We start from the raw sequence: 24,313 nt of genomic DNA, 5'->3' as shown, positions 1-24,313 counted from the left end.
TATCTTGAAAAACACTGTAAAAGCACATTCAAATATGCATGAAAAGACTCCTACGGACGATTTAGCAAGTACGAATTGTTTTAGTTGTATTGTAAAACTCACAAATGTCGCTCGGACCGATGAACGAAGAATCTGAACGAGTAGAACCGCTATGGATGGCGAGACGACGGAACAGCGCTTGTACTTCCGGTTCAAAGCTCAGTCTGAACAACAGGGCAATGCAAAACTCGTCCAAAAAAGTGTTTGTTTAAGTCGCCGGGTTCAAAGCGGAGGAAAACGTAGCTACTAATAACGGGTATGGGCCCTGATAGAAGCATGTGGGTGTGAGGTGTAAATGTCAGCCATGTATACAATATAGTGTAGGATGCAGTCCAGAAGGTGACAAAACAAGCCTCCATGTTGTCTGTAAGCACGTCTCCTCCTTGTGAGTGTCAGGAGGTCCACTCCAAACCTTCCAAAGTCACACTGTGTCAAGAAGTTCTTACTCTGCCGCCGACCCGAACGCTCAAGTCTCAGCGCTGCGCTGCAACTAGCGGGCGGTGTGCGCCCTTTGGGGAATGTGAGCGTTCCAACACAAGCTGCTGGTGCGGATGAGGCACCAACGAGGCGATAAAAGTGTTCGCCATGAGGTTATGGAGATACTAAACAAGGTGGAAAGGGTTGAAACCGGAGGACTGGGGTCAAGTACAGTTGAAGAAGTGCTAACCACACCTTATCAAATTAGTATGGCCTTGAATTAGCTTCTTAAAGGAGAAGGTCACGGTGGGAGTCTTTCAGCATGGACGTTTGAAGGAAACAGTGTGGATATTATCAGCATTTAATTAACTATTTTCTGCAGGTTTGGTGCCAGGAAATAACGACTGTGTAACATTAATTTGTCCTGTTTTGTTTTTTTAACTACGGAAAGGAATTTGTGTTATGCAGTAATTATTTTTAATATTATTAATATGTCGGTCCATATTGATAATTAGACATTTTTTATAACCAGTGGAAAATAAGGAGCAGGACCCCGAAAGGGACAAGCGGTAGAAAATGCATGGATGGATGGATGGAGAAAACATTTCATTTAAAATGTTCCTGTGATTATAACCCCTCAGCTATCAAGGCAGAAAGGAAATGTCAACACAAGCATGGAAAACACTCAAACAATGTCAACAAAATAGTACAATCACATTGAAAACTTAACAAAAAGCTCTTAAAATGAAGTAATATGTAAGAAATGCGTCATAAAATGTAAGAAAATAGTGCAAAGTGTGAAAATGTAAACATAGCGAAACCTGAGAAGAACTATTTTCTGCAGGTTTAGTCCCAGGAAATAACGTCTGTGTAACATTATTTTGCCCTGTTATTATTTTGCCCTGTAATTGTTTAAATATTATTAATATATCGGTCAAATTTGATAATTATTGACATTTTTATGATATAGGGAAAATAAGGAGCAGGGAGAATAATATTATTATATATTGAACACTTAACAATAAGATCATAAAAATAATGAATATGTAAGAACTGCTTCAAAAAGTGTAAGAAAATAGTGCAAAGTGTGAAAATGTAAACAGAGAAACCTGGGAACTATTTTATAGTGGCAGGAAATAACGGCTGTGTAACATTAATTTGCCCTGTTATTCTTATTTAACTATGGAAATACGTTTTTGTTATGCGGTAAATGTTTAAATATTATTAATATATCGGTCGATATCGATAATTATTGACATTTTTTATGACTTATGGAAAATAAGGAGCAGGAGAATAATATTTATTTGAAAAGTAACTTCCTGTGATTCAAACCCCTCAGCTATCAAGGCAGAAAGGAAATGTCAACACAAGCATGGAAAACACTCAAACAATGTCAACAAAATAGTAAAATCACATTGAACACTTAACAATAAGATCGTAAAATAATGAATATGTAAGAAATGCTTCATAAAGTGTAAGAAAATAGTGCAAAGTGTGAAAATGTAAACAGAGAAACCTGGGAACTATTTCATAGTGGCAGGAAATAACGGCTGTGTAACATTAATTTGCCCTGTTATTCTTATTTAACTATGGAAATACATTTTTGTTATGCAGTAAATGTTTAAATATTATTAATATATTGGTCGATATCGATAATTATTGACATTTTTTATGACTTATGGAAAATAAGATGCAGGAGAATAATATTTATTTGAAAAGTAACTTCCTTAGATTATAATCCCTCAGCTATCAAGGTAGAAAGGAAATGTCAACACAAGCATGGAAAACACTCAAACAATGTCAACAAAATAGTAAAATCACATTGAACACTTAACAATAAGATCTTAAAATAATGAATATGTAAGAAATGCTTCAAAAAGTGTAAGAAAATAGTGCAAAGTGTGACAATGTAAACAGAGAAACCTGGGAACTATTTTATAGTGGCAGGAAATAACGGCTGTGTAACAATAATTTGCCCTGTTATTCTTATTTAACTATGGAAATACGTTTTTGTTATGCAGTAAATGTTTAAATATTATTAATATATCGGTCGATATCAATAATTATTGACATTTTTTATGACTTATAGAAAATAAGGAGCAGGAGAATAATATTTATTTGAAAAGTAACTTCCTTAGATTATAATCCCTCAGCTATCAAGGCAGAAAGGAAATGTCAACACAAGCATGGAAAACACGCAAACAATGTCAACAAAATAGTAAAATCACATTGAACACTTAACAATAAGATTATAAAAATAATGAATATGTAAGAACTGCTTCAAAAAGTGTAAGAAAATAGTGCAAAGTGTGACAATGTAAACAGAGAAACCTGGGAACTATTTTATAGTGGCAGGAAATAACGGCTGTGTAACATTAATTTGCCCTGTTATTCTTATTTAACTATGGAAATACGTTTTTGTTATGCAGTACTTGTTTAAATATTATTAATATATCGGTTGATATCGATAATTATTTACATTTTTTATGATTTATGGAAAATAAGGGGCAGGAGAATAATATTTATTTGAAAAGTAACTTCCTTAGATTATAATCCCTCAGCTATCAAGGCAGAAAGGAAATGACAACACAAGCATGGAAAACACTCAAACAATGTCAACAAAATAGTAAAATCACATTGAAAACTTAATAAGATCTTAAAATAATGAATATGTAAGAAATGCTTCATAAAGTGTAAGAAAATAGTGCAAAGTGTGACAATGTAAACAGAGAAACCTGGGAACTATTTTATAGTGGCAGGAAATAACGGCTGTGTAACATTAATTTGCCCTGTTATTCTTGTTTAACTATGGAAATACGTTTTTTTATGCAGTAAATGTTTAAATATTATTAATATATCGGTCGATATCGATAATTATTGACATTTTTTATGACTTATGGAAAATAAGGTGCAGGAGAATAATATTTTTTTGAAAAGTAACTTCCTTAGATTATAATCCCTCACCTATCAAGGCAGAAAGGAAATGACAACACAAGCATGGAAAACACTCAAACAATGTCAACAAAATAGTAAAATCACATTGAACACTTGACAATAAGAAAATAGTGCAAAGTGTGAAAATGTGAACATGGAGAAGAAGTATTTTCTGCGGGTTTAGTGGCAGGAAATAACGACTGTGTAACATTAATTTGCCCTGTTATTCTTATTTAACTATGGAAAAATAATTTGTATTCTAACATTCTAACATTAACATGCTAACATTTTTAGCTAGTTTTACATGCAAAAGCTTCATAGTCATATGACTTGATACATGACACATTATGCTAATCTGTTCAGCTAGTTGTACATGCATACGCTTCATAGTCATACGACTTGGTACTCGACACATTCTAACATTAGCATGCTAACGATAACATGCTAATGTGTTACCGTGAATTGATTACGTGGACCCCGACTTAAACAAGTTGAAAAACTTATTCGGGTGTTACCATTTAGTGGTCAATTGTACGGAATATGTACTGAACTGTGCAATCTACTAATAAAAGTTTCAATCAATCAATCAATCAAAGCTAGTTTGACATGCATATACGCTTCATAGCCACATGACTTGGCCATAGACATCTTATAAGTAGACGCAGCATTGGCTGCTGTGACGCGAGAAATTGGGCCGCCATCTTGAAGTGGTGATGAGGAGCTGGCGAGCAGCCTAAACTGACAGTTGACAGGTAGAAAACAAATGAGCGGACTGTTGAAAATAGGAATCGGGGGATTACTTTTCACAAGTAAGATTTAACATTAACGTACTATTGGTTGTATTTTGTGAAAAGAGTGTGTGCATATTGTATATAGTTCTCTGCAAACCTATGGTGGCATCATGCCTTCAGTGTGCATATTGTATATAGTTCTCTGCAAACCTATGAAATGTTCTATTTTCTCTTCATTATTTTGTCAGAATGCACCAGAATGCTTCATTTGTATGTGAACATCACAAAGAAATCTTCTGGGGGAGGATGACCACCCTACAGGGGTTTGGTTTACAAACTTTCAGCCCCACCTAAAACAAAATTCACCAGCCGCCACTGATTATGATGCATTCTCATTTTAGGCAAAGTATAAGACAATACTTTCTTAACAGTATAATTGTAACCAGGAATAAGTCTTCAAGTAACAATATTCAAATACTAACATTGTTGGGCAAGACAGAATTTGGTTTTATTCTGAATCCAGTGAAACAGATTGGTGGTTTTAGCTGATATAAAGACTTTCTGGTGTTTATATAGGTTTATGTTGAAGTGTTTGGCAGACGCTTTTATCCAAATGCGACATACCTAAAAAATACATATAAAACAATCACTGTAAACATGATCATTTAAGGGAAGAATGTAATACAAAATATCAATACAAAGTGTCAATACAGAATAAACTCTATGCGATACAGTCTATAGGTCCCTAAGATATATAGATATCTAATGTATTCATACATTGTTTATGTAGGATATACACATGTATATATAACCTAATCATATTGTTTCTTCAACTTAAAAATAGCTGATCGTTTTTTTCCCCCTTCTCTGGGATTATATTCCCAGTTTTGATCTCGGACGTCTGGTCACTAATAGCATATAAGAATATTCTATTACTGTTAAGCAAACTATGAATAATAAAACACGCCAAAACATGTGTCCTTTATCATAGCTACACGTATGACAAAAAAGCGCGAGAAAATCAGTGTTATTCTACGGAGCCCCTAAAGGGACATGGGGAAAAATAATTTTTATAATTTATTTTTTTTTTTTTTTTTTTTAGACATGTATCTCGTGTGTACGAGAAAGTTATAAAAAAATAAAAAATATTTTTTTAAATTTTTTTTTAAACATGTATCTGTGCGCAGAAGAAACTTTTTATAAAGTTATATAAAAAAAAATTTAAATATTTTTTTAGACATGTATCTCGTGCGCACGAGAAACGTTTTATAAAGTTATTAAAAAATTTTTTTTTTTTTTTTTTTTATAACTTTATAAAAAGTTTCTCGTGCGCACGAGATACATGTCTAAAAAAATAAAAAAAATAAAAAAAATATTATTATTTTTTCCCCCATGACCCTTTAGGGCAGGGGTGCTCACACTTTTTCTGCAGGCGAGCTACTTTTCAATTGATCAAGTCGTGGGGATCTACCTCATTCATATATATAATTTATATTTACTTATTTATGAAATATATGTTTTTGTTAACAAGTTAAAGGTGTTTAATGATAATGCAAGCATGTTTAACACATATAGTTAATATTGTTAATACATTAAAGGTGTTTAATGATAATACAAGTATGTTTGATACATATAGTTAATATTGTTAACAAGTTAAAGGTGTTTAAAGATAATGCAAGCATGTTTAACACATATAGTTAATATTGTTAACAAGTTAAAGGTGGTTAAAAATAATACAAGCATGTTTAACACAAATAATTAATATTGTTAACTTAAAGGTGGTTAAAGATAAAACAAGCATGTTTAACACATATAGTTAATATTTTTAACAACTTAAAGGTGGTTAAAGATAATACAAGCATGTTTAACACATATAGTTAATATTGTTAACAACTTGGTTAAAGATAATACAAGCATGTTTAACACATATAGTTAATATTGTTAACAAGTTAAAGGTGGTTAAAGATAATACAAGCATGTTTAACACATATAGATTCCTTTCTTTCATGAAGACAAGAATATAAGTTGGTGTATTACCTGATTGTGATGGCTTGCATTGATTGGAATCAGACAGTGGTGATGATAATGTCCGCATTTTCGAATGGAGGAGAAAAAAAGTCCTCCTTTCTGTCCAATACCACATGAAAGTGGTTGGTTTTTGGCATCTTATTTGTCCAGCTTCCGTACTCCTTTGTATACACTTTACAAGAAATACATTGTCGGCAAACTCCGTAGCTTGCTAGCTTGTGCACGCCAGCTTTCTGAGACTCTTATTTTGGTAGCGCAGGCAGGATGAAGCAGAGCTTTTATTGTGCAACTGTGCAGTCGGTCTTTGGAGTTTTGACGACAGGTACGGCGCCAGAGTCTGTTGAAATAAAGTGTTTCTCGCCTTCCAGTCGGTAATTTTAATGAGCTGGCAGCAGCCAGCGTCATCTCAGAAGACCCTCAGCTGCCGTGAATGTCAATCAAGTGACGAAAGTGACGTCATAGTGAAGATTTATGATCGCTCATTTTTAGGACTATTTTTTTAATGCCTGGCTGGTGATCGACTGACACACCCTCCGAGATCGACCGGTAGCTCGCGATCGACGTAATGAGCACCCCTGCCCTAAAGGGACATGGGGGGAAAAAAATTTGTATAATTTATTTTTTTATTTTTTTTATTTTTTTTTAGACATGTACCTCGTGTGTACGAGAAAGTTATAAAAAAATAAAAAATAACTTTTTTTTTTTTTTTTTTTTTTTTTAAGACATGTATCTTGTGCGCAGGAGAAACTTTTTATAAAGCTATATACATTTAAAAAAAATTAAATATTTTTTTAGACATGTATCTCGTGCGCACGAGATACATGTCTAAAAAATAAAAATAAAAAATAAAAAATATTATTATTTTTTCCCCCATGTCCCTTTAGGGCAGTGATTCTCAAACTTTTTTTGTCATCCCCCACTTTGGACAAGGGGGAGTTTTCAAGCCCCACCTGCCCCCATCGCCCCAACAGAGCGCTAATGCCAAGCTTTAACATTTTCAAATTTATTGAACATCAAGTTGTATACATTCAAACTCAATAACATAAAATAACATCAAGTTCAATAAATAAAAAAAAATAACTGTGCAGCTGTGGTATAACTTGCATCAAGTTCAATAATAAATAAAATAACTTCCATCAAGTTCAATAATAAATAAAATAAAAGTGTTATAACTTGCATCAAGTTCAATAATAAATCAAATACAAGTGTTATAACTTGCATCAAGTTCAATAATAAATCAAAAAAAGTGTTATAACTTGCATCACGTTCAATAATAAATCAAAAAAAGGGTTATAACTTGCATCAAGTTCAATAATAAATCAAATTAAGTGTTATAACTTGCATCAAGTTCAATAATAAATCAAAAAAAGTGTTATAACTTGCATCAAGTTCAATAATAAATCCAAAAAAGTGTTATAACTTGCATCAAGTTCAATAATAAATCAAATAACTTGCATCAAGTTCAATAATAAATCAAAAAAAGTGTTATAACTTGCATCAAGTTCAATAATAAATAAAACAAGTGTTATAACTTGCATCAAGTTCAATAATAAATCAAAAAAAGTGTTATAACTTGCATCAAGTTCAATAATAAATCAAATAACTTGCATCAAGTTCAATAATAAATCAAAAAAAGTGTTATAACTTGCATCAAGTTCAATAATAAATCAAAAAAGTGTTATAACTTGCATCAAGTTCAATAATAAATAAAACAAGTGTTATAACTTGCATCAAGTTCAATAATAAATCAAAAATGTGTTATAACTTGCATCAAGTTCAATAATAAATCAAATAACTTGCATCAAGTTCAATAATAAATAAAATAAAAGTGCCACTTTGCAATCTCTGCAAAAAATAAAAAGGAGGAGCTATGCATTTGGCAAGACAGGGCAAGTGACAGCGCTTTGCCCCAGGAGAGCCACCTTGCTTCACTGTGAAACAGCACGGCTGTATGATCAGCTCCCATTTCCTCACACAGTGCAGAGAACAGTCGCACTTTCAGTGGTCGTGTTTTGATCAAATTTACCGCGCTCACAACATCTGTTAAAACCTCATTGAGTTCGGGGCTGAGCTGCCTTGACGCGAGTGCTTCCCGGTGAATGACACAGTGTGTGCCCGTCAGATTTTTGTTTCTCTGCAGGCGCTGGCTCTGGCTCGACGACCTTTGAGGTGCGAGTCACAAATGTATATATTTGTGTAATTGTGGTCCACACATTAGCCTGCTACCCATCCGCGCGAAAGTTTGTTCCGCTTAGCCCCGCCCCCATTAGTTACGTTGCTATGTCTGTCAAACTTTCGCTCCTACCGAGAAATTTAAAGCCTACAGTAAAAATAAGTACCGGTAATTTCCATTTATTTATATAGCGGATTTCATAGACAGAATCACAAAGTGATTTACAGTGTGTATAGAAAATGAAAGCATAGTAAAAAAAATAATCTAAGAATATAATAATTAAAAAAAAAAATGTAAGTGAAATTTCCTCCCGTTCCTCGCGCCCCACCTGTCATGTCTCTATTCCCCACCAGTGGGGCGCGCCCCACACTTTGAGAAACGCTGCTTTAGGGGCTCCGTAGTATTCAGTTAGGTAAAATGAATTAAATGCGCTGACAGTTCATTGCTCCTGCCAAATGAATTGCACTGAGTGGAGCGAATCACCACTCCAAGATGGCGGCCCCGCGTCTCGTCAGCGCCAGTAGGCAGTAACGCTCCATGCTGCGTACCCTTAGAAGATGTCTATGGACTTGGCACTTGATACATTCTAACATTTGCGTGCTACCATTAGCGTGCTAACATTAGCGTGCTAACGTTTTTAGCTCATTTTACATGCATACACTTTAAAGTCATAAGACTTGGTAGTCGACCCATTTTACCCGTTAACATGCGAATGTTAGCATTTCAGGTACGACTTGCACATTCCAGCATTCACACACAATTTCTCAAAAAACTGCCGACTGGAATTTTTGTGTCAAGTTTTTTTAATCAGGGATGGTTTTATTTTGTCAATCCAGACCTTCCGCGGCAACCAGGAAGTAGAGCGTACAGTGGATTAGCCCAGACTGTATTTCTTTGCAGTCTGGTTTGCTGCGGCACACAATGAGCTGAAAGGAGTGAGTGTGAACCGTGTAATAACACCACCCGGCCCCCTTCCCTCCCCAGGGAAGATAGCAGGCCCATCCTCGGGCAGCCCTGCACAGCTGGGAATGCTGCTTCTGCACCGTGGACCTGATACGGGACTCGGCAATGATTCAGGGGCATGAAGTAACAGCTTCACGCCACGTCAAACCTTTCATCACTAAATTGTAGAATACAGCAAGTAAAAGGTGGCTAACAACACTGATCAAGGAAGCCTCCTAAAAAACATCCAAAAAGTGCCATTATTACTACATGTTGTCACCCGAATATAAACAAGTATTAGCAGAATTGTTATTATAAGCGCTTAGAGGGACTACTTTTCGAGAGCTAACAAGCGTATGCTGCTATATTGACATATTGAGCTGCTGCGTCGCCTCTGTGTTGGTGAAAGTTAATTCTGGATTATAAATAATGTCTCTCACATGAATAGTCGAAGGTTGTGGACATAATCTGACAAGTTGGTCAACTTTGACATCCAATTTAAACCCGGAGACGACGAGAAAGACACATAAAAACCCTACTTTTTTAACCCTTTGTGAGGATTACGATGTAAGGGGAAAAATATAAACATCAGTCTTTATCCCAGTGAGAGCAGACATTGTACAGTATGTCATTGTTTTATTATTTTTATATATCTTGTTTAGCACTTAGCAATACTGCTACATGGTGCTTAGTGTTTACCACACAGCTTCTAAAACTTGTCGATCATCCTCCTTGTATTCAGGTTCAAAAATAGAAGTTCCTGGATCACCATTTGTCCCAAAGTAGTCTTTGTTGTCTCTCATCAAGTCTGCCATGATTAGTAGTCTTGTTGTTGTTGTTGAAGGAAATAGCAAATATTGTGAAATTAATGCAAAATACGTAAATATAACATGTTATTATGAATGTTACTACATGACATATAAGCTCACAGCGTGTAAATAAAACCTTGGAGGTTTTTAGAGCACTTTCTAGGCAGAATAGAGCAACTCCATTGACTAAAATGTAAGCTGACTTTTGCTAGCTTTTATTTACGATTTAGAATGCATAAAAAAAGAAAAATGTGTGTTCTTGTCTGACATAAGGATGGTGAATGACAGGCAAAGTAAAAAAAAAAAAAAAAAAAAAAAGTACAGTTCCTCCTGAAATAACGAGTGTAAAAATAGTGTAAAAAAAAGTTCAGTATAAAAATATTTAGTGAAAAAAAAATTACGTTTTTAAAAATTCAATGTGTAAAAATGCAGAGTGCTAAATAAAATACAGTGCTTTAAAAGTCAGTGTGTAAAAATATTTAGTGTAAAAAAAAAAAATCACTAAAAAAATATATTTTTTTAATTCAATGTGTAAAAATTCAGTGTAAGAATATTTAGCGTATAAAAATCACTGTATTTTTTTTTTTTTTAATTCAATGTGTAAAAATGGCAGAGTGCTAAAATACAGGGTTTTAAAAGTCAGTGTGTAAAAATTCAGTTTAAAAATCAATCCATCCATCCATTTTCTACCGCTTGTCCCGTTCGGGGTCGCGGTGGTGCTGGAGCCAATCTCAGCTACATTCGGGCGGAAGGCGGTGTACACCCTGGACAAGTCACCACCTCATTGCAGGGCCAACACAGATAGACGGACAACATTTACACTCACATTCAGTTTAAAAATACTTAGTATAAAAAAAAATGTTTTTTTTAATTTAATGTGTAAAAATTCAGTGTGCTAAAATACAGTGTTTTAAAAGTCAGTGTGTAAAAATGGTGTTGTGTTTCTTTATTCAATGTGTAAAAATGCAGAGTGCTAAAATACAGTGTTTTAAAAGTCAGTGTGTAAAAATGGTGTTGTGTTTCTTTATTCAATGTGTAAAAATGCAGAGTGCTAAAATACAGTGTTTTAAAAGTCAGTGTGTAAAAATTTGGTGTAAAAATATTTAATGCAAAAATAAAAAATCACTGTAAATTTTTTATTTTATTTTTTATTCAATGTGTAAAAATTCAGAGGTCTGAAATAGAGGGTTTTAAAAGACAGTGTGTAAAAATTCTGTTGAAAAATATTTAGTGTGAAAAAATATATATTTTTTTTATTTAATGTGTAAAAATTCAGTGTGCTAAAATAGTGTTTTAAAAGTCAGTGTGTAAAAATTTGGTGTAAAAATATTTAATGTGAAAAAATATGTTTTTTTTTAATTTAATGTGTAAAAATTCAGTGGGCTGAAATACAGGGTTTTAAAAGTCAGTGGTAAAAATTAAGTTAAAATATTTAGTGTGAAAAAAATATATGTTTTTTAAAATGTAATCTGTAAAAATTCAGTGTGCTAAAATAGTGTTTTAAAAGTCATCGTGTAAAAATTTGGTGTAAAAATATTTAATGTAAAAAAAAATCACTGTAAATTTTGTATTTCTTTTTTATTCAATGTGTAAAAATTCAGAGGGTTTTAAAAGTCAGTGGTAAAAATTCAGTTAAAATTTTTAGTGTGAAAAAATATACGTTTTTAAAATTTAATCTGTGAAAATTCAGTGTGCTAAAATAGTGTTTTAAAAGTCAGTGTGTACAAATTTGGTGTAAAAATATTTAATGTATTTATTTTTTTATTCAATGTGTAAAAATTTAGAGGGCTGAAATACAGGGTTTTAAAAGTCAGTGTGTAAATATTAAGTTAAAATATTTAGTGTAAAAAAATATGTTTTTTAAAATGTAATCTGTAAAAATTCAGTGTGTTAAAAAGGTGTTTTAAAAGTCAGTGTGTAAAAATTGGTGTAAAAATATTTAATGTAAAAAAAATCACTGTAAAATGTGTATTTATTTTTTATTCAATGTATAAAAATTCAGAGGGCTGAATACAGGGTTTTAAAAGTCAGTGTGTAAAAATTCAGTTAAAATATTTAGTGTGAAAAAATATGTTTTTTAAAATTGAATCTGTAAAAATTCAGTGTGCTAAAATAGCGTTTTAAAAGTCAGTGTGTAAACATTTGGTGTAAAAATATTTAATGTAAAAAAATCACTGTACATTTTGTATTTCTTTTTTATTCAATGTGTAAAAATTCAGAGGGTTTTAAAAGTCAGTGGTAAAAATTCAGTTAAAATTTTTAGTGTGAAAAAATATATGTTTTTTAAAATTTAATGTGTAAAAATTCAGTGTGCTAAAATAGTGTTTTAAAAGTCAGTGTGTAAAAATTCAGTTTAAAAATCAATCCATCCATTTTCTACCACTTGTCCCGTTCGGGGTCGCGGTGGTGCTGGAGCCAATCTCAGCTGCATTCGGGCGGAAGGCGGGGTACACCCTGGACAAGTCACCACCTCATTGCAGGGCCAACACAGATAGACGGACAACATTTACACTCACATTCAGTTTAAAAATACGTAGTATGAAAAATATATGTTTTTTTTAATTTAATGTGTAAAAATTCAGTGTGCTAAAATACAGTGTTTTAAAAGTCAGTGTGTAAAAATTGTGTTGTGTTTCTTTATTCAATGTGTAAAAATGCAGAGTGCTAAAATACAGTGTTTTAAAAGACAGTGTGTAAAAATTTGGTGTAAAAAATATTTAATGTTAAAAAAAAATCACTGTAAAATGTGTATTTATTTTTTATTCAATGTGTAAAAATTCAGAGGGTTTTAAAAGTCAGTGATAAAAATTCAGTTAAAATTTTTTGTGTGAAAAAATATATGTTTTTTAAAATTTAATCTGTAAAAATTCACTGTGCTAAAATAGTGTTTTAAAAGTCAGTGTGTAAAAATTTGGTGTAAAAATATTTAATGTAAATAAAAAATCACTGTAAAAGTTGTATTTATTTTTTTATTCAATGTGTAAAAATTTAGAGGGCTGAAATACAGGGTTTTAAAAGTCAGTGTGTAAATAAGTTAAAATATTTAGTGTTAAAAAAATATGTTTTTTAAAATGTAATCTGTAAAAATTCAGTGTGTTAAAAAGGTGTTTTAAGAGTCAGTGTGTAAAAAATTGGAGTAAAAATATTTAATATAAAAAAATCACTGTAAAATGTTTATTTTTTATTCAATGTGTAAAAATTCAGAGGGCTGAAATACAGGGTTTTAAAAGTCAGTGTGTAAAAATTCAGTTAAAATATTTAGTGTAAAAAAATATGGTTTTTAAAATTTAATCTGTAAAAATTCAGTGTGCTAAAATAAGTGTTTTAAAAGTCAGTGTGTAAAAATTTGGTGTGAAAATATTTAATGTTAAAAAAATCACTGTAAAATTTTTATTTATTTTTTATTCAATGTGTAAAAATTCAGAGGTCTGAAATAGAGGGTTTTAAAAGACAGTGTGTAAAAATTCTGTTTAAAAATATTTAGTGTGAAAAAATATGTTTTTTTTTATTTAATGTGTAAAAATTCAGTGTGCTAAAATAGTGTTTTAAAAGTCAGTGTGTAAAAATTTGGTGTAAAAATATTTAATGTTAAAAAAATCACTATAAAATATTTATTTTTTATTCAATGTGTAAAAATTCAGAGGGTTTTAAAAGTCAGTGGTAAAAATTCAGTTAAAATTTTTAGTGTGAAAAAATATATGTTTTTTAAAATTTAATCTGTAAAAATTCAGTGTGCTAAAATAGTGTTTTAAAAGTCAGTGTGTAAAAATTTGGTGTAAAAATATTTAATGTAAAAAAAAAATCACTGTAAATTTTGTATTTATTTTTTATTCAATGTGTAAAAATTCAGAGGGCTGAAATACAGGGTTTTAAAAGTCAGTGTGTAAAAATTCAGTTAAAATATTTAGTATAAAAAAAATATGGTTTTTAAAATTGAATCTGTAAAAATTCAGTGTGCTAAAATAGTGTTTTAAAAGTCAGTGTGTAAAAATTTGGTGTAAAAATATTTAATCATTCAATGTGTGGGAAATGGGTGGATGGATGGTGTAAAAAATCCAGAGGGCTGAAATACAGGGTTTTAAAAGTCAGTGTCTAAAAATTCAGTTAAAAAATATTTGGTGTAAAAAAAATGTTTTATTTTTATTTTTTTAATTTAATGTGTAAAAATTCAGTGTGCTAAAACAGTGTTTTAAAAGTCAATGTGTAAAAAGAATTTAGTGTTAAAAAAATGTGGCTTTCGCCCAGACACTGTTCCCCATTCTGACGCTCGTTTCAACATACCGGCGTAGCCCCACTGGGTGGGGTTGTCCTTCACAGCGGAAACAAGTTCTAACACCGCCCGGCAAAGACTGCCTCGTCGTCAGAGGCGATCAACCCGCCAGAGCACAGGAAAAAGAAGATGCCCTGAGCTTGTTCTCGCTTTCAAAACGCAATCATTGTTTGGTCTTTAAGGAAGCTGAATGAACAATGTCAGACATGACTTACCAATCACCTGTTGTAGCTCATAATCATCTTTCTTGATGGACCAAGGTTGGCAAGTCAGGTCCTCCGACATTGCTGAGGTATTTGTCGCCAGCGTGTCGAGGAACAAGTGTGGAGTCCACACGCTGTGCGCTCAAACAAGTCCAAGTAGTCCAAATGTCAGGAACAAGGGCGACACTTTCCCTTCTTTGCGACTCCTGCAGCACTCCTGTCATTCCCAAAGTTTGACACAAGCCTGGCGGGCCCCGCCTACCGCATTCCTCCCTCAGCGAATGCGGGCTCGCTCGGCGGCCATGTTGCTTGTGGGCATTTGGTCCCGCCTCCCGCCTGCCACCTCAGCGAGTGTGCGCATGCTCGGCGGCCATGTTGCTTGTGGGCATTTGGCCCCGCCTACCGCCTTCCAACTCAGTGAATGTGCGCTTCCTCGGCGGCCATGTTGCTTTTGGGCATTTTGGGGGGGGGGCTTCCTGTCAACTTTGCTAGCATTCCTCGTTAACCCGAGTACAAACTACCGACACACTGGCGCCGCACTGCGAACGACAAGGCGTCTAACGCGGTGTTCTTTGCGTCGAAACATGTTCACACAACATTGTACCGAGCGTTTAAAACGACCCACAAGCCGTGCCTGTGCACAGAGAATGGATTCCGCTCCACTTTCAATGGTGGCCTCGTATGGATATTGTCTCTTATGTTTGACTTCTAGGCGATATCGCTCCCTTTTGCGCAATACCAAGATGAAGCAAAATGACTCATTTCACTGACAAAAGTACGTCTGTCCGAAAACATTTCGACTATTATTGAAATATGACTAAATTAATCACGACGAGGCAACAAAAGGTATTCACTTAATACCTGACAGCTGAAACGCAGGGAATTAAATTTGAACGCCTCCATTGAAAGGGGCGTTGAATTCTGGCGCACCCTGCCCTCTGATTGGACAATGCCACAAACACCGTGCTGTGATTGGCTACAAGTTGATTTCCTGCCAGAAAAAAAATGCATGTTTGGTGCGGCGCTCAATGGCGACACCAAAGGCGGTGGTTGGAATTACACGCAAGGTTTGCGCAATCACGGCAACCTTGATTATTTCTTGAAGGCATTTATTATTACACACTACATTTTGTGTATGAAATAAACACAAACAAGATGAAATGCACAGTGACAGAAGAGAAAAGCAGTCATGAAACAATCACTTCCTCTTCTGCTTCATCTTTACTCGAGGAAGTGTCGAAACACACAGAGGGAAAGTTGCGGTCTATATAAAGTATATAAAAATAACTATATTACAATAATTGTCACCCATTAAAAAAAATACAGCATTCATGTAAAAGTACATGAATGCTGTTCAACACAACTTCACATTTTTTTTTAAATTTGAAAGAATTAAAAAAAAAAAACCCCTTTAAAAACAAATTATGGCAGTGAAAGAGATCTGGCCAGTCGTCCCCAAAACCAGCCTTGAGTCAAAGGATTTGTGTAGTCGCAAATGGTCAGGAAGCTGAGGATTCTGGGAAATTGCTTTGTCATGGACTTGTAAACGACGGGGATGAGTCGTTTACTGCGAGCTCCTGTCACGGGGAGAAGGACACACGGGTCAGCGGCGTGGAACGGGGAACCGGAGAAAGACGTCCGACTCACCGGGAGCGAGGCTGAGAGCAAATTTGGTCTGGAAATCGCAGGCGTCGCTGTCGAGGTATTCATCGGAGATGATGGCCACCAGCTTCCTGCACCTGCACCGTCACACACAAACACACCTCAATAGTTTGACACGTGCAAAAACTAACATGGAAATATTAAAACCCATCAATAATTCAACAAATATTTAAAATAATACATTATTACTCAGATATCAAAACAAACATCTAAAATAATAAAAAATAAACATGCACAAAAACTAACATGTACGCATGTATAAAAAGCAAAAATATAAAAACTAACATGATACTAAAACAGACATAAAATAAAAACTAACATATAACATAATAAAAAATATGTTTAAAAACTAACATGTACGCACTGCCTTCCGCCCGATTGTAGCTGAGATAGGCTCCAGCGCCCCCGCGACCCCAAAGGGAACAAGCGGTAGAAAATGGATGGGTGGATGTAAACATGCATAAAAACAAGAATAAAAATATAAAAACTAACAATAATAAAACAAATAAAATAAATACAAATTAACATATAAGATAATAAAAATTAACATTAATAAAAATATAAAAACTAGGATAAAATATTCAAACATACAAACAGAAAAAACATACAAAAAATACATGTATAAAAACTAACATATACAAATATAAAAACAAAGATACAAATATTCAAATCAACATAAAAACTAACAAACAAAATAACACAAACTAACATGATAATAAAACAGACATAAAATAAAAAACAACATATAAAATAATAAAAAATATGTTTAAAAACTAACATGTACGCATGCATAAAAACAAGAAAATATAAAAACTAACAATAATAAAACTAATAAAATAAATACAAATTAACATATAAGATCATAAAAATTGACATTAATAAAAATATAAAAACTAGGATAAAATATTCAAACATACAAACAGAAAAAACATACAAAAAATACATGTATAAAAACTAACATATACAAATATAAAAACAAAGATACAAATATTCAAATCAACATAAAAACTAACAAACAAAATAACACAAACTAACATGTACACATGTATCCATCCATCCATTTTCTACCGCTTATTCCCTTTGGGGTGGCGGGGGGCGCTGGAGCCTATCTCAGCTACAATCGGGCGGAAGGCGGGGTACACCCTGGACAAGTCGCCACCTCATCGCAGGGCCAACACAGATAGACAGACAACATTCACACTCGCATTCACACATGTACACATGTATAAAAACTAAAATAAAAATATAAAAACTATCAAATAAAACCGACATAAAATAAAAACCAACATACAAAATAATGAAAACTAAAATGCACACATCTATAAAAACTAACATATAAAATATAAAAACTAAAATAAAAATATTAGAATGAACATAAAAACTAACATAAAATAACAAAAACTAACATGTACACATGTATAAAAACTAAGATAAATGAACATAAAAACTAACATGTAAGATAATAAAAATTAACATAATAAAAATATAAAAACTAGGACAAAAAAATTCAAATTAACATATAAACAGAAAAAACATACAAAAAATACATGTATAAAAACTAACATATACAAATATAAAAACAAAGATACAAATATTCAAATAAACATAAAAACTAACAAACAAAATAACATGTACACATGTGTACAAACTAAAATAAAAATGTAAAAACTAACATAAATAAAAACCAACATACAAAATAATGAAAACTAAAATGCACACATCTATAAAAACATATAAAATATAAAAACTAAAATAAAAATATTAGAATGAACATAAAAACTGAAAAACTAACATAAAATAACAAAAACTAACATGCACACATGTATAAAAACTAACATAAAATATAAAAACTAAGATAAAGATAATCAAATGAACATAAAAACTAACATATAAGATAATAAAAATTTACATAATAAAAATATAAAAACTAGGATAAAAATATTCAAATTAACATACAAACAGAAAAAACATACAAAAAATACATGTATAAAAACTAACATACAAATATAAAAACTAACAAACAAAATAACACAAACTAACATGTATAAAAACTAAAATAAAAATATAAAAACTAACAAATAAAACAGACATAAAATAAAAAACATACAAAATAATGAAAACTAAAATGCACACATCTATAAAAACTAACATAAAATCTAAAATCTAAAATAAAAATATTAGAATGAACATAAAAACTGAAAAACAAACATAAAATATCAAAAACTAACATGTACACATCTATAAAAACTAACATAAAATCTAAAATAAAAATATTAGAATGAACATAAAAACTGAAAAACAAACATACAATATAAAAAAACTAACATATAAAATATAAAAACTAAGATAAAGATATTCAAATGAAGACAAAAACTAACATAATAAAGAATAAAAACTAAGATGTACAGTGTTGAGCAGTCCTTCACTTTGTGTGCATGAGTGCTGCAGGGTGTTGCAACACACGAGTGATGCAGCTGGTAGTAAAACACACAAGTGCTGCAGGGTGTTGCAACACACGAGTGCTGCAGCTGGTCGTAAAACATGAGTGCTACAGGGTGTTGCAACACACGAGTGATGCATCTGGTAGTAAAACACGAGTGCTGCAACAAGAGCAGGTGGAAGTGGTGGAGGTGGTATCAGGAAGTGTCAGCACACCTGTTCTCAATGAGCTCGCTGGTGATGGTCCAAACACACGAGCCTGGCAGGACGTTTCTGTCGAACACGCAGAGTTTCAGCTTGTAGTCCGTCTGCTCCAGCTGGCGGATCATCTCGTGCACAAAGCCGACGTCGCTCGGGCAGTAGCAGATGAAGGCGTCAAAGAGCTCCGGAGCGCCTGCTCACAAGTCATTCCAGGATGAACGTCATCAACATCACTTTGCAAATGTGCTCTTGTGTAATTCTGGAGTATCGATTGTTCCAAAGTGTCAAACAGCAGCTTTCATACCTTCTGGGTCATCCAGCAGGGTGAGTCCAGACCTGTCTAGGCTGCGAGGAACACAGCTGTCCACCTCTGGCACCTGCAGGGGGCGCTGCGCCCTTTTCTTCTCACTTTCCTCATACTTCCTCACGTCTTCCTCTGACACACAAACACCACAAACGTGCGCCTCCACGCTAATTAACACCGTCGTGCTTGTTTTACAGAATGACTTAGCGAGTTTAATCCTCGTAGGAGTTGAAAGAGACGCTTTTAAGACGCTGAGAAGGACACTGGTGTAACCTATTTGTGATGTTCAGTTCCTGTTATAAGCTGTTATACAGTACATGCCTTGAGCTCTTATTTTGAAGGCGCTAAGAGCGGAAGTGGTGACACGGTGTGGTGGAGCAGAGTTTTGAAAACAAACGAAATAAATTAATATTTAATATTCTATCTGTATTTGCTTTTGTTTTCTTTCCCTGACATGTTTGCTGATGTCGTGATTTGCTCAACCTGATGTATAGATTGTTGGTTATGTTGAAAGTGTTTGTGTGCATTATAAATGTATGTTTGTTGTTCAATAAAAAAAAAATTAAAAAAAATTATGCTCCACGCAAAAAAATTTCTACATAAATGTCGTATTATGAAAAGTAAAACCTACATTTTCTAATAATTTAAAGTTATTAAATTAAATCTTGGAAAATTATTAAAAATACAATTTACTGCAGAAATTTAAAGTGATTTAGATTAGCCTTTTTTTTTTGTTTGAATTTTGTATCTTATCCTATTTCTTATTACAATGTTTTGTATATTCTATTTGTATTTGCTTTAGTTTTCTTTCCTTGACATATTTGCTGATGTCGTGATTTGCTCAACCTGATGTGTAGATTGTTGGTTATGTTGAAAGTGCCTTGATTTTTGTGTGCATTTAAATGTATGTTTGTTGTTCAATAAAAAAATAAAAAATAAAAAAAATAAAAATTATGCTCCACGCAAAAAAAAATTCTACATAAATGTCATATTACGAAAAGTAAAACCTACATTTTCTAATAATTTAAAGTTATTAAATTAAATCTTGGAAAATTATTAAAAATACAAAAGCCTATAAATTGATTTCGTTATTGCAGACATTTAAAGTGATTTAGATTAGCCTTCTTTTTCTGTTTGAATGTTGTATCTTATCCTATTTTTTATTATATATTTTTTTTATATTCTATTTGTATTTGCTTTAGTTTTCTTTCCTTGACATGTTTGCTGATGTCGTGATTTGCTCAACCTGATGTGTAGATTGTTGGTTATGTTGAAAGTGCCTTGACTTTTGTGTGCATTATAAATGTATGTTTGTTGTTCAATAAAAAAAATAAAAAATAAATGCACCACGCAAAAAAATTTCTACATAAATGTCGTATTATGAAAAGTAAAACCTACATTTTCTAATTGGCTTAATGATTTAAAGTTATTAAATTAAATCTTGGAAAATTATTAAAAATACAAAAGCCCTTAAATTGATTTTGTTACTGCAGAAATTTAAAGTGATTTAGATTAGCCTTTTTTTTTTGTTTGAATTTTGTATCTTATCCTATTTCTTATTATAATTTTTTGTATATTCTATTTGTATTTGCTTTAGTTTTCTTTCCTTGACATATTTGCTGGTGTCGTGATTTGCTCAACCTGATGTGTAGATTGTTGGTTATGTTGAAAGTGTTTGTGTGCATTATAAATGTATGTTTGTTGTTCAATAAAAAAAATAAAAATAATAATAATTATGCTCCACGCAAAAAAAAAAAATTCTACATAAATGTTGTATTATCAAAAGTAAAACCTACATTTTCTAATTGGCTTAATAATTTAAAGTTATTAAATCTTGGAAAATGATTAAAAATACAAAAGCCCTTAAATTGATTTCGTTACTGCAGAAATTTAAAGTGATTTAGATTAGCCTTTTTTTTCTGTTTGAATTTTGTATCTTATCCTATTTCTTATTATAATTTTTTGTATATTCTATTTGTATTTGCTTTAGTTTTCTTTCCTTGACATGTTTGCTGGTGTCGTGATTTGCTCAACCTGATGTGTAGATATTTTTTTACTTTTGTGTGCATTTAAATGTATGTTTGTTGTTCAATAAAAAAAATCTATATAAATAAATAAAAAATTATGCTCCGCGCAAAAAAAATTCTACATAAATGTCGTATTATGAAAAGTAAAACCTACATTTTCTAATAATTTAAAGTTATTAAATAAAATCTTGGAAAATGATTAAAAATACAAAAGCCCTTAGATTGATTTCGTTACTGCAAAAATTTAAAGTGATTTAGATTATCCTTTTTTTTTTCTGTTTGAATTTTGTATCTTATCCTATTTTTTACTATAATTTTTTTATATTCTATTTGTATTTGCTTTAGTTTTCTTTCCTTGACATGTTTGCTGATGTCGGGATTTGCTCAACCTGATGTGGAGATTTTTTTTGACTTTTGTGTGCATTTAAATGTATGTTTGTTGTTCAATAAAAATTTAAAAAAAATTTTTAAATAAATTATGCTCCACACACACAAAAAAAAATTTGACATAAATGTCGTATTATGAAAAGTAAAACCTACATTTTCTAATAATTTAAAGTTATCAAATTAAATCTTGGAAAATGATTAAAAATACAAAAAGCCCTTAAATTGATTTCGTTACTGCAGAAATTTTAAGATATTTAGATTAGCCTTTTTTTTTTCTGTTTGAATTTTGTATGTTATCCTATTTTTTATTATATATATTTGTTTTATTTCTTTCTTTCTTTAGTTTATTTCGAACACGAACACACTTACAGTATAATACATCACACAATTTCTTATCATTTCACTTTACATCATGTCCGAAAAGGAGTAGGAAGAAGCAAAGCTTATTTAATCCTACCCCTTTCCCACTTCAGAGCGTTTACAAATATATAGAATCATTTACTGACCTTTTTATATAATAAAATAGCATCTGTGAATTAGTATACACGACATTTTTGTAATATGTAATTAACTAATTCAGTCATTATTAGGACTCTTACTATTATGTTAGATCCACTATGGACTGGACTCTCACAATATTATGTTAGATCCACTATGGACTGGACTCTTACTATTATGTTGGATCCACTATGGACTGGACTCTCACAATATTATGTTAGATCCACTATGGACTGGACTCTTACTATTATGTTAGATCCACTATGGACTGGACTCTCACAATATTATGTCAAACCCACTCGACATCCATTGCATTCGGTCTCCCCTAGAGGGGTGGGGGTTACCCACATATGCGGTCCTCTCCAAGGTTTCTCATAGTCATTCACATCAACGTCCCACTGGGGTGAGTTTTTCCTTGCCCTTATGTGGGCTTTGTACCGAGGATTTCGTTGTGGTTTGTGCAGCCCTTTGAGACACTTGTGATTTAGGGCTATATAAATAAACATTGATTGATTGATTCATTCATTCATTTGAACAACCTCTTACTCTGGATCATATCAGTACAATGTTTAACTTCTTTACTTAATCCATTCCATCATTTCATTCCACATACTGATATGCTAAAAGTTCTAAGTGTTGTACGTGCATACAAATGTTTTAAATTAGACGTTCCTCTAAGGCAGGGGTCGGCAACCCGCGGCTCTTTAGCGCCGCCCTAGTGGCTCTCTTGAGCTTTTTCAAACATGTATGAAAAATGGAAAAAGATGAGTGTACATTTTTGTTTTTTTTGTTTTAATATGGTGTCCGTAGGAGGACAAATATGACGCAAACCTCCCTAATTGTTATAAACATACTTGCCAACCCTCCCGAATTTTCCGGGAGACTCCCGAAATTCAGCGCCTCTCCCAAAAACCTCCCGGGACAAATATTCTCCCGAAAATCTACCTATTTTCAGCCGGAGCTGGAGGCCACGCCCCCTCCAGAGGACAACAGGGTGACAAGAACTAAATCATCCAGACTAGAGATAAATTGTATTATTATGTTTATCTTATCTAAAAATAAATATATTTATTAATTTAAAAAAAAAAAAAAAAAACGAAATATTTTTACTATATTTTGCTAAAAACATCAAAATCAATTGTATTTTTATTTGTATTTTTTCTGACTCCTTATTACATCCGGCCATAGAATTATACATTAAAATAAACATATTTGAAATAATTAATTTTAAATGATCATAATTCATTTAAAATGACTATATTTAATTATTAAAATAATTCCTTGTTTATCAATAACTTTAGCATTTTATTCATTACATTTTGAAGCTCTCAGAAGCCAAGTTATGTTATATTCCTTAAGATTTATTTATGCAAGTTTGAAGTATCAATTATCTAAACACAGTTTTGTTTGCATATTTTCAGGATGTAGATATATATATATATATATATATATATATATATATATATATATATATATATATATAAAATACTTGACTTGGTGAATTCTAGCTGTCAATATACTCCTCCCCTCTTAACCACGCCCCCAACCACGCCCCGCCCCACCCCTGACCACGCCCCCCACCTCCCGAAATCGGAGGTCTCAAGGTTGGCAAGTATGGTTATAAAGCACGGTTTATATTAAACATGCCTCACTGATTCGAGTATTTGGCGAGCGCCGTTTTGTCCTACTAATTTTGGCGGTCCTTGAACTCACCGTAGTTTGTTTACATATATATAACTTTCTCCGACTTACTAGGACGTGTTTTATGCCACTTCTTTTTCTGTCTCATTTTGTCCACCAAACTTTTAACGTTGTGCATGAATGCACAAAGGTGAGTTTTGTTGAGGTTATTGACTTGTGTGGAGTGCTAATCAGACATATTTGGTCACTGCATGACTGCAAGCTAATCGATGCTAACATGCTATTTAGGCTAGCTATATGTACATATTGCATCATTATGCCTCATTTGTAGCTATATTTGAGGTCATTTCCTTTCCTTTAAGTCATCTTAATTCAATGTATATCTCATGACACACTATCTGTATGTAATATGGCTTTTTGCGGCTCCAGACAGATTTGTTTTTGTATTTTTGGTGCAATATGGCTCTTTCAACATTTTGGGTTGCAGATGTTGTGCCGGAAAACGCACCACTGCCATAATATGCACCCCCTGTCGCGGGAGCGCGCTTACGTCACTCGGTTGCGTCACTCGTCTCGAAAAGTATATCTAAACTCGGCTGTTGGCTGAA

General features: G+C 32.6%; 2 protein-coding genes across 2 annotated transcripts in view; both read right to left on the bottom strand.

Moving 5' to 3' along the window:
• The window catches only part of oxsr1b (oxidative stress responsive kinase 1b), a 119,411-nt gene extending 104,067 nt beyond the window's left edge, over positions 1-15,344 (bottom strand). Inside the window, exon 1 of the mRNA XM_061964888.2 lies at positions 14,559-15,344. Within this exon, the coding sequence (XP_061820872.1) occupies positions 14,559-14,628 (70 nt within the window). The 5' untranslated portion in view covers positions 14,629-15,344. The remainder of the gene's footprint in view (positions 1-14,558) is intronic.
• A 294-nt stretch (positions 15,345-15,638) lies between these two features.
• The window catches only part of myd88 (MYD88 innate immune signal transduction adaptor), an 11,314-nt gene continuing 2,639 nt past the window's right edge, over positions 15,639-24,313 (bottom strand). The window contains exons 2-5 of the mRNA XM_061964889.1: positions 19,153-19,284; positions 18,864-19,041; positions 16,194-16,285; positions 15,639-16,123 (exon numbers count right to left, since the gene is read on the bottom strand). Of these exons, the coding sequence (XP_061820873.1) occupies positions 15,969-16,123; positions 16,194-16,285; positions 18,864-19,041; positions 19,153-19,284 (557 nt within the window). The 3' untranslated portion in view covers positions 15,639-15,968. The remainder of the gene's footprint in view (positions 16,124-16,193; positions 16,286-18,863; positions 19,042-19,152; positions 19,285-24,313) is intronic.

The sequence above is a fragment of the Nerophis lumbriciformis genome, linkage group LG07 (genome assembly GCF_033978685.3).
Source record: "Nerophis lumbriciformis linkage group LG07, RoL_Nlum_v2.1, whole genome shotgun sequence".
In the NCBI taxonomy this organism is placed as follows: Eukaryota; Metazoa; Chordata; class Actinopteri; order Syngnathiformes; family Syngnathidae; genus Nerophis; species Nerophis lumbriciformis.
This window is presented reverse-complemented; position numbering and strand designations above follow the sequence as displayed.